The 19,015-nt window shown below is 34.9% G+C and overlaps 1 protein-coding gene across 2 annotated transcripts in view; it reads right to left on the reverse strand.

Annotated features, from left to right (window-relative positions):
• Positions 1-19,015, reverse strand: part of PALS2 (protein associated with LIN7 2, MAGUK p55 family member) — a 109,523-nt gene that overhangs the window by 26,173 nt on the left and 64,335 nt on the right. The window contains exons 3-5 of one of the 2 annotated variants that reach the window (XM_027102373.1): positions 14,285-14,437; positions 10,210-10,362; positions 8,949-9,176 (exon numbers count right to left, since the gene is read on the reverse strand). In XM_027102373.1, the coding sequence (XP_026958174.1) occupies positions 8,949-9,176; positions 10,210-10,362; positions 14,285-14,437 (534 nt within the window). The remainder of the gene's footprint in view (positions 1-8,948; positions 9,177-10,209; positions 10,363-14,284; positions 14,438-19,015) is intronic. The other variant, XM_027102374.1, reaches the window with a different exon arrangement.

The following is a 19,015-nucleotide window of genomic DNA, read 5'->3' on the forward strand; positions in this document are numbered from 1 at the left end:
GTTTCATTAATAGGCTATGGATGTTAACTGTTCATTGGTTATTAAGAAGTTACTAAATACAACCGGCTAATATATTTCAATCTCATATTCTTCTTATCTCTAACAGAACTGAATAACCAACAATCTAAAGTAGAAGGAAGAGAAAAAAGAAAGTACAAATGGCTTTTAAACACAGGAGGAGATGTTAACCTCACTCAGAGTAGAAATACAAATTAAAACTATATTATAATAACATTTCCTTCCTGTCATATTAGCAGGAATCCAAATATTTGATAACATTCTGTAGATAGGAAAATGCCTATTGGCCCATAGTCCTAACAGGTTGGTGGAAGAACTGGTTTAATCCCTTGGGAGGACAATTCAGCAAAGCTATCAAAATTATAAATGCAAAAAACCTCTGACCTAGTAATCCACCTCTGGGAATGTGTTCAACAGCAGTGTTACTTAGATATATGCAAAATGACTTACTAGAAGACTATTAACGATTGAATATGTCCTAATCACAAAAGATTGGAAGCAATCTTAACTGTTTAACAATAGGGAGTGACGACTAGACTGGTAGTAGATTAGGAGGGAGACTTCAGCTGAATACATATTCCTATTTCTTGACTTCTAGAATCATGGGAATGATTCATCTATTCAAAAATTAAATTCTTGGTAATGAAAGTAGAGATAAAATGACTCCCACTTCTGACTAAGAGAAGTAACAAGGACCCACCCTCTAAACTGAAACAACTAAAATACTGGACAAAACATATGAAATGTTTGTCAAGACATCAGACAACGAAGACAGTGATCCCTAAAAACTGGAAATAAACAAGATGAACTATACAATTGCCCCAATTAATTGCACAGAAAAAGTTTCCAGGTTGTAACCCAGGAAGGGGGACGCTAGGTAGAGCCTGGTGGTCTACAAGTTGAGGAGATGAGCTGAGAGACAGGGAGATCATGGGGGTTACAGTGCACAGAACAGAGTGACAGTGTGGAAAGGGTTACACAGAGAATGGGCTCAAGAACTAGAGGACTCCCTCCAGCGTTCAGCTGAATACTGGTCAGTGCATGTCATCAGTACGATCAGGTAAAGAATCAGCATTATGGGGAACAATATCAGGAGGTCATGCAGGGTCAGAAATAGTTTCTGTTATCACCAGTGTGAGTGGAAAAACCTCATAATTCATGAAGCATTCAGTATTCAGAAGGGTTTTGCCCTAGACTTAATCCTACTCTGGTTGCACCTAACAAAGCTTAAAAAAGCACAATCTGAAAGGATCTAACTGCTCCCACATAATGTAACTATCCTAGAACAAAACCTGAGAATATTTCTAAGAATACAAAAATATCCAGCACTCAGCAAGGTAAAATTCATATCTGGCAGCCAATCAAAAATAACCAGACATGCAAATAAGCAGGAAAATACAACCTAAAATATGGAGAAAAATGAACCAATTAAGAGTGACCCGGAAATAACAAATGGGACTGATTTAGTAGGCAAGGACATTAATATAGTTATTTTTAACTTTACATATTGTAGTCATATGTTCAAGAAGCTGGAGGAAGGATTCGGCATATTAGGTAGAAACATGGCAGATATAAAAAGGTTCCATTCAAATTTCTAGAGATGAAAACAAAAATATCTGAGATGAAAAAAAAGTACACTGGATATGATAAACAGATTAGACATTTTAGAAAAAAATAATAATAAAATTGAAGACAAAGCAATAGAAACTGTCCGACATGAAAAAGTGGGAGAAAACAAGACTGAATAAATGAAAAGAGTGTCAGTGAGCTATGGGACAACGTCAAGGAGCCTAACACGTGTAACTGGTGTCACCAAAGGACAGGAGTAACAGAGGAACAGAAAAAATATTCCAAGTAATAACAATCAAAAAATTTCCAAATCTAATGAAAGAGTCTTTTTAACAACTGAAAAGAAACTGGAAAAATTGGATACCTACATGCAAAAACAAAAACCCCAAACCAACGCTTTGATCCATATCTTATACCCTATATAAAAACGCAGTGTAAATGGATCACAGAGCCAGATGTAGAGTGTACAATTATAAAACTTTTAGAAGAAAACATAGGAAAAAATCTTTATAACCATGTGTTGTACTAAGATTTTTTCACACAGAACAAAAGCATGATCCATTAAAAAAAAATGGACAAATCAGACTTCATCAAAATTAAGAATGTCTGCTCTGTGTATTACAGTGTTAAAAGAATGAAGACAAGCCCCTTCTCACTTGGAGAAAATCTTTGTAAATCATAATTTCGATAAAGTACTTGTATAAAGACATAAAGAACTCTCAAAGCTAAATAATAAGGAAAAAAACAACTCAATAAAAAATGGATGAAAGATTTGAAGACATCACCAAAGTAGTCATAAGCATGGCAAATAAGCACATGAAAAGATGCTCAATATTAGCAGTCATTAGGGAAATGCAAATTAAAATCATGATAAGACACCATGACACACCTATTAGAATGGCTAAAATTATAAAGACTGACCATACCAAATGCTGGTGAAGATGTACAGTAATTGCAACTTTCCTATAGTGCTGGTGGGAACGTAATTAGTACAACCACTTTTGAAAACAGTATGGCCATTTCTTTACAAGTTCAACATATACCTACCAAATGACCCAGTACTTCAACTCTTAGGTATTTACCTGAGGGACTTACATGTAAATGTCCATAGCATCTTTATTTATAATAGCCCCAAACTGGAAACAACAAAAATGTTCATTAGCCAGTTAATGGATAATCAAACTGTGGTACAGCCATGCAATGGAATACTACTTGTTAATAAAAAGGAATCAACTACTGATACACATAAAAACATGGATAAATCCCCAAATAATTATGCTGAGTGAAAGAAGTCAGATTAAAAAAAAAGCAAAATCAAAGGATTCATGTTGTACGAATCCATTTATATAAAAATATAGAAAATGTAAGCTAATTTATAGTGACAGAAAGCAGAGCAGTACTTGCCTGGCATGAAGGTTGGGCTGGGGGTAAGGAGCAGGCGGGGAGGATTACCGCGGACCCAAGAAAACTTCTGGGGGTGATAGATACGGTCACTGTCACGACTGTGTTGAGGGTTTCATGGGTACATAATAGATATGTCCACATTTATTAACTGTATGCTTTAAGTATATGCTATTTATACAAACTTTACCTCAAAGATACCTTTAAAAAGTAAAGCTAAAAATAGTCAAAGTACTGACAAAATAAAATATTGCACAGGAGTATGCTGTGCCTATGCAAAGGATAATAATTAGCAGCAGAAGAAAAATCATCAAATGGATAAAAGGCTGGAGAAACATCTCCAATCATGACCTCTGTCGTAAATCAGGAGGCTGGTAATTCGTTTGGGAATGTGCTGGCTGAACATGGTACAAGTGCTCCGTACACACTCTCAGTCTCAAACCATAGTTTCGGGTCCACCTGAGTTTACACATCAGAGTTAAGTGACAAGGTAGTGAATACAGTGATCAGAGTTGCTAAGAAGTTCTCTACAATAATAACAGATAATTAAGGGAGAATGTTATTTTTCTAAAGATTTTCAAAGTGTATGAACTCAGCCTATTCAAATGCACACACACAAACAACATATTTTGAGATCAGCAAGGAAACTAGATTATGTATTTGGTTTAAAAAGCTATCAGGGGCAGTTCACACTTCTGTGTGGTAAATAACCATACGTGGGCCACAAATTTAAGCTTCTGTTAGTTAAAAATATATATATTTTTAAATTTATTAACCTGGCTGCTCTGAAATCATACTACTAATAATTCTTAATTTACATTACACTTGAGTCATTAGTTCATGCAAGGCCTGCTTTTATTTTTTTATTTTGTTAGTTTTAACAATATAATAAAAGCCATGAACTTGCCACTCAAAGCAGAAGCTAGAAACCTACATGGTCCTCCTGCCCACATTCCATTCCATCCCACCACCCTCGCTTCCCCAGCAATGAAGGTAACCCTCATCCTGAATCTTGTGTCCACAAACTCCTTGCTTTCCTTTTTGTATAGTTTTATTAAACCTATATGTAATCTGTTAAAGTATATATACCTAGTTATTTAAAACTTAAAATAGATAGTATCATGTTCTGTGCATGTACTCTTTTGGGGAACTGACATGCTTGTTAACATGTTTCTAGCTGTACATATTGCTCTAAGAAATTATGTGTCTTAGTATATGTAAACATTCAACCCTAATAATGCTAAACCTTTTTCCTCCCAACGTGGTTATACCAATTTGCACTGCCACCAGCAATGTAGAATACTCTATACTCACAGCTACATTTTTTGCCAACTGAATGTTATAAAATGGTACCTCACATTGTGACTTTTAATATCTCTTCATATGTTTACTGATCATGTATCCCCTTTTACTTGATTTGTGTATGTAGAGTTTCATATATTATCCCTGTGAATAACCAATTTCATTCACTGAATAGTCTTTCTCACTGAAAGACATATCATCTTTGTCAGATATCAAAGAAATGTATGTGTGTAGGTCTCTTTCTGAACTCTCTCTTCCATTGTTCATTCTGTCTAGTCCTAAGCCAATAATACCACATATCTTAATTCCTACACATTAATAATAAGCCCCTCTTCCTGCTTTTCTGCCTCAAAAGTGTCTTGGCTATGCATCTTATCAAATACCATGAAAAAACTTATTGAAATTTTCACTGGAATTTAACTGAATCTACAAGTCAATTTAAGGAAAACTGATATCTTCATAATACTGTCTTCCTGTCCATGAACATGATATATCTGTTTACTTAGATCTTACTAATTTTTTGTGCATGGAGGTCTTGAATATTTTTGTCAGATTTATTCCTAGACATAAATGTGACATTCTCTGACTCTATTATAAATGTCCTAGTTAATTTCTAGATGTTTACTTATGGCATATAGAAATGCAACTGACTTTTGTATATTAATCTTATTTTCAAGTATCTTGCTAAATGATTTCTAAAAATTTATACTTTGGGGGGGTTTCAAATAAAAAATCTTACTATTTGAAAATAATATTTTATTTTCTCCTTTCCACGTCTTTTGCTTCCATAATTAATTTATTTTTGTCTTCATGCGCTTATGGAACTTTCCATAAAATATTGAACATAAGTGGCGCTAATGAACATCTTCTCTAGTTCTGAATTTTTTTAACGATGCAATGACTTTATTAATCCTTGTTTTAAAACTTTATGTTCTGGCTTCTTTGGCTTAATTAACTGCAAATAAATAACTGTATAAACAATAATTTAAAAAGCAGCAGTGTCCAAGAGCCTCAGAATTTAAAATATTACAGGTTTTGATATTTCACTATATCCTAAACAAAATTTTTTAGGAGTCAAAATTCTTGAAGTTTCATTTTTGTTTTTTTTTTTCTTTAAAGAAGTGGTCAATTCCCTTTGCTTTACTGTTGGAAGCCTCATCAAAATTCTGAACAAAATCACCCTCCTCTCCAATAGCAAGTGGAGCTTTTCCATCCAGCTTATGCCAGGATCTTGAAAGCTTGTTGACACCAAGCTGGTCTAAGATTGGGGTGACCTTTCTGTCAAAGGCTTTGTCTCAGCATGGCTGGTAATGGTGAAAGTGTTTGCTGCCAGAGACCTCTGAGCGTTAGGACTGTTAAGGTGGATCATCACCCCTGGTTTGCAAATACATTTACCTATTTAAAAGTCAGAGATACTGTTTATTCCTAGTTTCTTTAAGGAGAACTGAAGATTTTTTATCATCTGTGGTAACAGATATTTGTAATATCATCTGTTACTCTATATATCATCTGAGGGTGGTTCCTTTTTATCCTCACAATTATGCCTGAAGTTTGGCAAGGTTTCTCTTGGTTTATGGTGGGTTCTTCTCATCTTAGGGTGGAAACTGGGCTTCACAGGGGCCTGGGGTTTGCACTCAAGGAGTCTCAGGCAGACCAGCTTAGACTCCAGTTCCTGATTTTAAAGAGAAATGCTTCTAACAGTCAACTATTGAGAATGTTTTAGGTTTTTTAATTAAAAAAAAATAAGATTAAGGAGGTTCTTTCCTGTTCCTAATTTACTAATCTTTTTTAAAAACATCATAAATAAGTATTGAATTTTATCAAATTCTCTACTGATATTTTTCTCCTTTAATCTGTTAATGTGTTTGGTTACATATATGGATTTTCTAACATGAAACCATCCTAGCATACATAAATCCAACTTGGACATGTTGTAGTATCTTTTTTATATATTGTTAAATTTCATTTGCTAATACATTACTGAGAATTCTTACATGTATATCCTTGAGTGAAATAAAACTGTAATTTCTTTTCATAACATTTTTGGCACCTGGGTCATAATGGCCTCAAAGAGAGAATTCCCATCAATTTGGCCTTAAAGAAATGGAATTTTAAACAGCTTTGGAAACCCAACATACATGTAAGTTGGAGAACTTCAGAATTAGCTGCAACTTCTAATCCATCCTGATCTTCAAATTAAAAATATAGATTCTTAGGTCTCATGAAAGATTTTGGAGTTTTAGTAAGCACCTCAAATGTTACTAATAAAGATGACCCACTGACCATGCTTTGAAAAACAGCACCCTGGTATGGAGACTTCCTGGCTTCCATCTGCTCTCACGGCAATAAGAGAAAGAGTTAAGACAGGCCCAACAGGACTACATGGTGGAGCTTCCAGTGAGTGAAAGGGGGCAGAGTTGGAAAGGCTGAAAGCCCTTGATTCCCATTAGTGTCTCTTAGTAAGAGGACCACAGTGTGCCCAGGACAGTCGTATTCCAGCATAATTAGTAATCATTCCCCCTCTCACTTTAAAAATGTCCCAGTTTGGCTGTGTTTTCTCTCTCCTGTTGGAAGGCTCCATGTTAGAGTCTTCTTTTTTATGGTAAGATAGGTCTGAGACTGCCTCAGGCTTGGATGGAAGGCCTCTCCTTTCCCCATTTCAATGCCCTCTCCCAGTTCTGAAGGCTAAATAAAAAGCAGAGTTTGAGAAGGCACAGGATGGACAATAATGTATGCCTAAGATAGGGCTAAATACCCTTGCATTTCACATCATTCAGACCATTCACCAGGTGCAGAATCTACAAAGGAATTTGGGCCAAAGCCCTAGCTACTAATATCACAAAAATTACTTTTTCCCATAAAAGTCCATCATAGCCATGGTGAGCTGGTAGGAATTCTGAAGTGTGAACCACAGGGGAAAAAGAAAATCTTTCTAACTATCACAATTAACATATAATTTAAAAATAAATACATAAATCTTAAGTTCTACTTTTCCAATCTACTCAGGTGTCAACTGAGGAAAAAAGTAGTCTGAGAGGTACTAGTTATTTAAAATGTCTAACTTCTAACACCAGTTCTTTCATGATTCTTTTCCTTGAAGACAAGGTTTCTACCCTTCATTTGAACCAAAGTTCACTATAAGCCTCTGTATTTTCAGAAATCCAATTTACATACTAAAATTCATGACTGACTATTCTTTTTTTTTTTTTTTTTTTTTGCGGTACGCGGGCGTCTCACTGTTGTGGCCTCTCCCGTTGTGGAGCACAGGCTCCGGACGCGCAGGCTCAGCGGCCATGGCTCACGGGCCCAGCCGCTCCGCGACATGTGGGATCTGCCCGGACCGGGGCTCGAACCCGTGTCCCCTCATCGGCAGGCGGACTCTCAACCACTGCGCCACCAGGGAAGCCCCATGATTGACTATTCTTATCCTCCAAAGAATATAAAGCAGGTATTCAACACACATTATTTCAAAGAATTGTATGTAAATATAAACACTAGTCTTTTAAATTATATTATCAATATTAAAATATACTGGCAGTATCTTATGTAAAAGACCTAAAATTTTATTCACACATGAAACAATAAATTTATGGAATAAACCTGAATAATTAAAGGCATCTAAAACACTGATAGATATTTCCTATGTCTTCAGTATCTAGATTCAACAACCCTCTCTCTCCTCAGTTCCAACATGCTTACCATAATTGTCAACTGTTCCTTTGCCACTACTTTATTACTTTTTCCTTCTTTACCACTTCTTTACAATCACAACACCACCACCTCATCGCCACCATCACAACAATAGCAGCAACTACTTGCTGAGCACTCAGGATGTGCCAGGTGCTGCTGTGAGAGCTTAATGTGAATTAACTCATTTGATCCTCACAACAATCTTTTAAGAAAAGGAATATCCCAACTATATAGATGAGAAAACAAAAGCACAGAGAGAATAATCTAGTAAGCGGTGGCACAGGTATCTGAACCAAAGCAGTCGTCACAGCCTTCCATTAGAGTTGCCTTTCACAAATTACCCCACACCTTCAAAAATCTGCTTCCTGACTACACGATCTCATCTCTCTCCTTTCTGAAATTCACTCAACATAATGAGGTTAGATGATCACTGTCATTAAAACACTCCTCTGCTTAATAATCTATTTTACCTAAAAATTAGTTACAAAATGTAGACCAAATGCGTACAAATCAGGTGTTCAAGATTCTTTTCATTTTGGACCCATCCTCTCTCTCTGGCCTCATTCTCTATTTAGCCCATCAGAGGAACACTAAGCTAGAAGTGATCAGGACTACATGCTTATTTTCTCACACAGCGTGGAACATAACAGGTGTTAAAAACATTTGCTAGATTAATGACTAAAAGGCTTTAGGGTTTTTCTCATACCTAGCTGTAGGTTACTGAAATGCTAGGGTTCATGGTGTTCACAAAGAGATCTCTTTCCTAATTCCTTTTGAATAGTAAGATGATATTGTTTAAAAATCCAAAAATTCACCCATGACGAAATAAGGCACTTCAGAACAATTAAACCAGTAGTTTTTTCTCTTCTCTTCTCTTTAGCAAAAAAGTAGCAACTGGTGGCTCTACCCAACAGTGTGATTAAAGAAATAAAAGCATTCTTAATATTACCAAGAACTTTATTACTAACCTGTTGAGGAATAATGGTATCTCTATAGCTTGGTAAAATTTTCAGGGTGACACTTCCACTAATATTTTTCAGTAATTCTTGTAATTCCTTTGGATTGTTTCCAACCTCATGGCCATTGACTTCTTTAATGATATCTCCCACATGAAGCAGACCCTGTCGATCTATCATCCCTCCATGAAGGATTCGGGCAATTACCAGATCATTATTTTCAACCCTAAATGTTACACCCTAAAGGAAATAAGGAATGGAATTATTGATTTTAGGTTGTTAGGAAGAAATCTTAAATAGTCATGAACATGTATGTATAAGAAGATAATTCCAAAAGTAGGTAAGTGAATCATTCCTACTTTTCCCACATTCTCTCCTGACTCAATACTCTAATCTCATTAAACCATGTGCAACTGTGATAACATATACCAGGGGACCGTGGCCTGTTAGGTACCAGGCCGCTCAGCAGGAGGTGAGTGGTGGGTGAGGGAGCAAAGTTTCATCTGCCGCTCCCCATCACTCCCATTACCGCCTGAACCATCCCCCCCAACCCCATGGAAACACTGTCTTCCACAAAACCGGTCCCTGGTGCCCCAGTGGTTCGGGACCGCTGACATACCATCCCTTAAAAAAGGACTTCCATGGCAAGGGTAACTGAAAATGAAACATATCTTAGCTTGCATTCCACAGGATAAAAGGAAGCTTGAAGGAGCAAGAAAATGTATTTGTGCATTCTGATGGCCTTGTTCCCGGCTTTTCTCATTTTTCCACTTCACTGTTCTTATAGTTAGAGCCCAGAAATAAGCATGTCAACAGGAAATTGTAAACTTCATTACTTATAGAGTCCTACCAATGTTTTCAATTTTTGTTAATTAATTTTTATTGGAGTATAGTATAGTCACTTCAATTTTTCATAACGACCTTCTTCTGTGTTTTGATACTATAATTAGCAAGCAACCTGAGTTTATTTCTTCAAAGGGTATAGGAAAAAAATAGTTATCTTTTGAAATTTTTGCTACTCATCGGCAAACTTCTTCTCGCCTCTAATTCAGTTTAACTTTTAACTTTGGTTTAATTTTGCATGCTAAATCAAGTTGAGAGAGCATCAGCTGTGTATTTTATACACAGGCCAAAAAAGACTGATAAAACAAACATGAATGAAGTTTTCATAATGCTACAAATTATGAAAGAGAAAAAAAATGAGATAGAGTAGTGACTCAGCCACTAGTATGTCAGATTTCAGATTTAAGAGGGTACTGACTTATCAACTCACCAGTGGTTCCCCAGCTCTTTTGTGAATACCAAGAATACGAATGGCATCTACTGGTAATAACTGATTATTGATAGAAGAATTATTCATTTCTGGGCTTGATGGAGGTGACTCATAACACTTTGATGCCACAATATCATGGGCCTCCAAGAGTGACTAGAAGGATTCAAAACAGCCTGTGGTTATTAATTACAAATGGAATAAGTTATTAAAAATAACTTAGTTCATTATCCCAGTAGAGTACTAAAAATTTCCAAGGCACAATTATTAAATTCCCAAATATAAGTTAAATCAAGTATATAAGGAATCTTTTTATGCCATATAAGCATGTATCATTTTACTTATTATCAAACAATATTGTATTCCTTGTTTTAAAAGATCTGAAGAGACTAATAGTTTTGTGACTTTTTTAGAGACTGATAGTTTTGTAACTTTTTTTTAAAGCCTTATGTTTAATGGAAACTGAACCTAGATGTCCAAGTGTGATGCAATAGAGGCAATGAATTTCATTGCCACCACTGTCATCACCGTCACTCAATATTTATCAATTCCTATTTGTTAACTATCATACAAATTAAAATGGCAAGGACCGTAAGTTTTATCCTAAGCCTGTTGTTAGCAACACCACATATTTTTCACATGTACAAAATGTCTGGATATCTTAAAAAGATATCCAGTGAATAAAAATTAGCATCTTATATCAGTGATAAGAAGTTCCATATTACTAATAAAGGTATAAAATTTACATTTTTGGTGGGAAAAAAGAGCCAGTAATGGTCCTGAATATAGTACACTTTTACCTCCTACATATACTGTATATGTGCTATCTTCATGGATGACTTTGCTCTAGCTTTCTAGGAATTTCTTATAATTTGGGGGGTTATATTTATTTTTATTTATACTGTAATTGTGTATACTCAGCTTAAACCTAAATTAAAAAAATTTTTTTGAATGGTGGGAGTGCAAATTCAAACAAAAAAAAGATCAAAATAAAAGGGGGAAAATGTCAACAGGTTCAGAACAGAAGCAATCAGTATACGGGTTTAATTGGTAATTTTTGGTCATTTCATGAAAATAGTATCAGAGACTGAAGAAAAATATTCACAAATCCATATATAAGTATTATTCCTATACATGCTGGAAGTTACTCAAATCACTAATCTGGGCTGCTTAGTTTTTACCGTATATACTCTTCTTAGGCAATATTATCTACTCCTGTGACTTGAACCACTGCTTATACACTGAGAACTCCCTTGGTCCAGAACTCTCATAAGCTTCAGATTCATATACTAAAAATCTGCCCACAACTGGCCAAAGTCATGATAATTTGACAAATCAAAACAAAACTAAGGATTGTAGAGGATTGAAACATACTGAATTAATGAAAACTCCGTAAGTCCACAATGCTATTTAAAAAACAGGACTGAAAAAACCTCCTTTGTTACCATTTGAGATTGCTATTTTAAACAATTCTTTACTTTGAAAGTTGGTAAAGAAAAGAATCTAGCATTTCCCTAACTTTTCAGTAGGAAATGCATTACAGGTTAACTAAACAGCTCAGTTGATGAGGAAAAGCTCTACTTTATATAAGAACACCAGCTAATAAATGTAGAATGAGAGAATTTGAAAAATGTCATGTTGCAACCTCTAATGAAAATATTGATTCAGGCAAGGATTATTCATTTATGTTTGTCAGTAGGTAAATGGTTGAAAGGAAACAGCATTTGTATAATGCTAGAATAATAACATACTAGATTACTTCCTAGTGGAAAGGCTTTCAAGGGTAGGATCAGGTTGTCATTGCTCTTAATCAAGGACTAATCTCAGCAACAAGAGTGATGGACCAACCAGGTATTATACGTTGTCTGATGTAGATTAATTTATGTTGTATCACCTTACTTAAGATGCATTCTAGTTCCAAATATTTAATTTGAACCATCTTTTAGGTAAAACTTCTGTTTATAAGAAATAGAAGGGATAAATAAACAACACAGCAGGAAAGCAACCAGATAAATCCAGGGAGTGGATTCTGCAGGAAAATGGCCTGGTCTCTTCCATGGGTCAACATCATAATCAAGGGAAAAAGGGATGGTCCACCCAGATGCCTCACATGGACCTAGGTTGAAAACTCATATGCACAAAGCAGCTATAAAGAATATTTTGGGGGAAATGGAGATGTGTGAATACAGAATGTGTACTACATGAGACAGAGGTCCACTGAAATGAAAAAGTGGAAATCAACAACTGAAAAAAAAGGGTAAGTTACAAAATAGCTTGTGCAAAATGACTGCAATCAGTAGAGGAAAAAAATATGTATGTACATTTATGCCTAGAAAAAGTATGGAGGAATATGCACTATGGTAGTACAGTAGTGGATTGGGTAGTAAAAATGCAATGTCTTAATTTTTACTTGTTGCCATTTCATAATTTTATGTACTTATTAAACTTTATATAAATTTATGCATTAAATTTTATATACTTATATAAAAAATACAGCGTGCTTGAAAAGTTCTACCAGATGCTTCTAAGGTATTGCAAACTTAATATGGCCAGTTACCTTAACATTAACATGTCCAAAACAGTTCTCCTAGAGTGGATGCCATCAATTGTCTGTCAGAAATCCTGTCCTTATCAACTTCCCACATTTCTCTTCTGCAGCTGTCACATGTAACCACTCACTAAGCCCTATTGATTTTGCTGCTTAGAACTTGAAAATCCTCACATTTCCCACTATCTGTACTGCTGTCACAACTTCTTGCCTTGGTACAAAACCATCTGGCTCCACAATCTGACCTCTCCCTGTTTAATAACCACCACCACCCACCCACCCCTGCAATCCTGAGCCAAAGTTTCCCAATGTCCTCAGGATAAAGTCCAAATAACTTAGTATGCCTTATAAGGCCTCAACTAACTGGCCTCTTCACAAAGCTGTCTTTGACATGTGTTTGTATTTTTTGTACCTAAGATACAGATTTACGTAGGAACCATCTCACTATAAATGTACATAATTTTTGCAGTAACATTGTTAAGAGAGTCACAGAAAGTCTCTGAGAAAAAGCAAAGGGGTTTTGTTTTGTTTTGTTTTTTTTTGCGGTACGTGGGCCTCTCACTGCTGTGGCCCCTCCCGCTGCGGAGCACAGGCTCCAGATGTTCAGGCTCAGCGGCCATGGCTCACGGGCCCAGCCCCTCCGCGGCACGTGGGATCCTCCCAGACTGGGGCACGAACCGGCATCCCCTGCATCGGCAGGCGGACTCTCAACCACTGCGCCACCAGGGAAGCCCAGCAAAGGGGTTTTGCCATTTGATTTTTAATGCTAAGATTTGCAATGGCAAGCAGGTGACACTTTATCCCAGGACCATTTATTGAACAGTCCATTCTTTCTCCACTAAAATGTACTATCTCGGTCATAAATCAAGTTGCCATTTGTCTGTGGATGTATTTCTGGGGTTTCTATTTTTCTAATACTGCCCCAATACCACACTGTCTTAATTACAGGTTTATAAGAAGTCTCCTCGACCTCCTTTTCTTCTGAAACTGATTCTTCTTTGGTAAACTGATTAACTCTTCACCTACATAGACAAATGCTTAAATTGCATTTATTTTTATTTTTTTTTTAACTATGGAAAGTATGCTATGTCATAGTTTCTATATCATACAGCTCTCTTTTGTTCCAAGGTCATCAACTGCACCCCAGTCTTAGAAGCAATACTGAAAACTGGTCACAAGGAGGGCTGGGAAACAGTGGTAGTGAGGAAGAAAAATGCACTATCACAGGGAGAAAAACGTCCCCAGCATGTGGTGTGATGGTGAAGCAGGGCTGTTGTTTTTTTTTAATTACACAAAGAAAAATCCATTCTGATGTATTTCTGTGACAGACCCTATACATCTGTATAGCATGTGTGTCTGTTTATGTAGTCCCAGCAGAATGGGATATTAAAATATCTAAGCTGGAATTTGCAAAATATGGCCCTAAATAATCTTTAAAAAAACATCATCTTAAACTGAAACTTAACTACTACAGGAGAATATTTTGGGAATATAGGGGACTTGGAAAGAAGAGCAATAGGGAAAGTTTACCTGGAAGTGAGGCTCTTTGAGTATACCAACCAGTTCTGCCACATTTTCATCCACATTTATTAGAGGAGTGATATCTTCAAGAATTTCGTTGACTAATTCCAAGTTATTATCACTGACAGCTTCTAGTTTTGAATCTTCTAGCCTCTCGTGAGCCTGAAAAGACAACAGTATATTAAAATAATAACACACACTGTTTTGCTCCAGACCGTGGTTTTCTTCTTGATTTGTTTCCTTTTTATAAAGAAAGTTTTAAAAGATATTACTTGAAAGTTTGATTGATTGCAACCAAATCTTTCAATGAGAGTTAATATATAGATTTCAGAGTAAATGTTATCATGCAATATAATAAATCTTGGCCTCTATTCCTACCCTAAAAGTAATGGAAAACTCATTTTTATAACTAAACCATGAAAAAACTGAATAGGCCAATGATAATTTAAAAAATGTATTAGATTTCCTACCTGACAGAATTTCCTAATGACTTTCTAGTCTAGACTCAAACTCTAAATGATACCGTTTATGCTTTATTAAATGATTAAGCATAATAAAAATAGGAATGTAATCGTTATATGGATTGTCATTAAAAAATAATGAAAATCATTTTGAGAACCCCAAATGATAAGGCTAAAGCTACCATTTTCCAATTTTGAAAATTCAGCAGAAAAAGGCAATTCAGGAAAGGCAAGTCTTGAACTGAGCCTTGAAGGACCATATGATCTCATTAGGGGAATGATCCCTTCTGTCTCCATATCTTAAGCTGATCTGTTTTTCTTAATCTCACAACCTTTTCCACAGAAAATGAACCATGAATCATACTGTCACAGGAAATACGTAGTCCTAACTATCCTTTAATAGTGGGAGTAAAGCAGAGTTTTAAATTCAAACTTAGAATGAACACTAAGCAGTCTCTATCTTTTAAGTGTTGTTTTTCTGATAAATGGTTGCTGTCCGATTTTGAAGACAGGTAGAGCATAACTATAAAGATTTAGCTTAAAAATGAAAACATGCAAGATGACAAATCTCACACTTAACATTTTAAGATTCAATTCTGTAAGTGACGAAAAATCCAAATTTCAAGCGGCAACAGTATCAAACTTTAACTTACCCCTATAATACTTTAGATGTTATTTCTACCATACGGAGTAGATCCTTCAGAGTTCTAACACATCTTCTAATTTTTTTATTTTAAAATTATATTTTATTTAAACAAAAATACCATTTCACATGTATCAATGTAAAATTGTTAATGAGCTGTCTAACAATCTTGGTTTTTGTATGTCATCTTCTAAATGATATACTTTCTAATTTTAAAAATGCATTTTTACATTTAAATGTATTTTTCCAGGTAATTCACAAGATTGAAATAAGTTTAAGTAGAAGAGAGGGGCTATACATTAGCAACATTTTAAAGAAACACATCTGAAGAAGAAATTTTAAGTCATATGAAATAAACTGATACAGAAGAAATTATAACTGTTATAAAACAAAGAAAAATGTCAAAAGAGCAAATATAATTTAAACAGAGGAATGAGTTTCTATTAGATTTAGATAAGAAAAAAATTAAGAAGACTAGAGAATGCCACAAAGAGTGAGAACAGGTAAATTTATAATTTTCTTAAAGTGTAATACAAGCCTAATAAAGACAGGATGATGAAGACATTCAACATATATCACGGAATGATTATCACCATTGGGAAAAAAAGTAATGTACACAATTACTTAACTCTTATAAAACAAGCTAGAATTGCTAATTGTTTTAATACAAATATTCGTTGTTAATAAATCTAATGTAGCATTGTTAACCTTGCAAGTACTTTTAATACTCTTATGGTAGCATAAGAAATCTTAAAAAAAAAGGAAGAAAAGAACTTTAACATTTATTGAGGGCTTTTGTTTTGTGCCAGGAACTATATTCTCAGCACATTATGAGATTGTGTGTGGGTACTCAGCAAAGGTAGGTGTGTTATTATCATCTTCACCTTATAGACACAGACACTGATGATGCAAAATGAGATACAGTGATTGCTTGAGTTCACACTACTAGCAAGTGGCTAAGTCAGGTAGTCCAACATCAAGGCTTGAGCTCTTACATACTAAAGCTTATTCGACTTTTATCACTATACAGCCAGCTACTCTATCAACATCTTGCAGTTAATTATTTAATCTAAAACATTATGCATTACTCTCACTCATTTAAATGTGTGATATATGCTCTCATTGACTGCTAATTGAGTTGTTGCTTCTTAACATGGCTCTTCCAGTCTAGATGTGTTAAGTTATACTCTTATGGTTCAAGAATACCACCCACTCTTTCAACCTTCACCTGTTTGCTCAAAGAGCTATAAAGATCACCTGTTTCTCCACGGAACAGATAATGACTGGCTTAAAATTTTCAGGTACTAAGCCAATATAGTTTCTACAATATCCTATGTTACTTTACATATTGGTAGACTTTGATTAAATTCAAGTCTTTGGGAAAAGTAAAGGAACAGAAACGATCATTGACTTGAAAACTCTAATACACTTCCCCTCCTTTCTATGTTCACTTACCTTATTGCTCCCAAATTCGGAGAGGACAGGAGGGAATGTGGAAAGACTGATTGCAAGAGAGAAAGAGGAAGTCAAGTGGAGGGCAGAATTATGCTATAAAAACAAATATACCTGAAGGTTTTTGCACATCAAAAACCTGGTACAGGCTGGTTTTATGGTAGGAAAAAAAATCTCACTACACAATACATAAATTCTCAGAGGAAGAGAAAGTTTTTAAGTGAAACTGCAGCTATAATTATATTAATACAGAAAATTAATTTCTGAGATATAGTTGAGTTCAATCAAGATCAATTTTAGTTTTTCCAAGAAAGCAAATACAGGTCCATATTTGTTAATATGTAACTTTTTAAGTTCCAGGATAATGTGAAAGAAGTTGAGACCTTTATTCACTTTAAAGTCAGAATTTCTTTAGTAGCTCTCAAGAGGCAAGTACCAAGTTGAATTTAACTAACCAAACAAACAAACAAAAAAGACAAAGGAAATACTGAAAACGGACCAGAGAAACAGATATGAATCACATGCTATCTGAATAAATGGGTCTTGCTTCCTTTAAGAAAAAGCATTATTAGAAAGCTAGCATAACTCAATAAAAATATGTGTCACCTGCCACAAGTGCTTGGAAGAACATGCCATGACTGGCTTTGTAGACTTGGAGTTGATACAAATATAGCCTAAGCCCTCTTGTATGTTCAGTTCTGAGAATCCTTCACCACAGCACTTTAGAAAAATGAACTGCAGAGAAGAAAAGTTCTTTCAAAACTTCTGGGTATTTTACCCAAGCACAGTCCATCTATGCTTGCAAACAAAAAATTTTAACAAAAGTTATGCACTATAAATACCTCGTAATGATAATGGTATTGCGATTATGTGTAGTAACCTTATCTTTCTCCCTTAAAAACAAAAATATCATAAATTTTGTTTCTGTCTTCTTAGAACATGGCCAAGTATATTGTAGTTGCTCATTAAGTATTTCTTGAAAAAGCTAAGTAAATAGGAGATAAGATTGACTGTGGTCAAGAGACATCCTCTTCTTTTATTCTAGAGACTTTTGAACAAAAAAGATAAAAAGTTCACGAGTAACCAAAAAATAAGAATTTGAGCAGAAAGTAGAAATGAGACAGAGAGAATGGAGAATTCAATTTTTATTTTGCTTCTGCATACATGATATAAAAAAGGATGAAAAAAAAAAGGATGAGATCTGTTCTGTTGAAAAAAATGGATGAAATAAGTGTAACTAAATTAGAACTGAATTCTCTAATGAGTAAAGAACTTGTCATCTAGTTAACCAAAAAAAGTTCAAATTCTTAGATTAGATAAAATATGTCTCAAGGCATTCAGGGAGCTGAGCCACTCTTAGAGATACCTGTAGAATTAGGAGACCCACACAGATGTCAAAAAACTAAAAATGGGAATCTTATACTTTTTAAAAGGAGAAAGGGCTTTTTAAAAAGCTTGGCTTTAATAGTATTCAGAGAAAATATAAAAGAATGTTTTTATAATCATTGAGTGGGAAAGACATAACTATGATGCCAAATCCGGAAGCTATAATTTAAACAAACAAAAACAAGCCCAATAAAATAAATGGCATTGAACATTTAAAATTGAACATTTAAAATTTCTGCTTGTCAAAAACCAGCAAGGTCAAAATACTTACAAATCATATTGCAGACCAAAGGTTAATTTCCCTACACACACACACACACACACACACATACATATATATATAGAGAGAGAGAGAGAGAGCTCAGAGGGAGGATTTCTATAAACCAGTAAGAAAAAAATCAGCAACACATTAAGAAAAATGGGCAAAGAATATGAAAAATTCACAAAAAAAGGAAATTCAAATACTTCTTAAACGTATGAAAAGATATACAACCTCCTTCATGATAAGAGAAGTGCAAACTAAAACTACACTGAAATACTTTTTTTTTTTTAATGAGATTGGCAAGGATAAAATTCTGGTAACATACCACGTTGGTGAGAATATGGCAGAAGACAGGCATTCTCGCACATTCTTTTCTGGTGGGAACACACTAGTGAGCAGTTCGACTATATCTACCAAAATTACAACAATTCTTTTAAGATTTATCCTAGAGATATACATACATATGCAAAATAACATGTAGCAAGACTGCATATTACAGCATGACTTGTAAGTGAAGAAGTCACCTAAATATCAAT

Source organism: Aethalodelphis obliquidens, unplaced genomic scaffold, assembly GCF_003676395.1.
Source record: "Aethalodelphis obliquidens isolate GAN/ISIS:26980383/991018 unplaced genomic scaffold, ASM367639v1 scaffold5, whole genome shotgun sequence".
NCBI classification, from domain to species: Eukaryota; Metazoa; Chordata; class Mammalia; order Artiodactyla; family Delphinidae; genus Aethalodelphis; species Aethalodelphis obliquidens.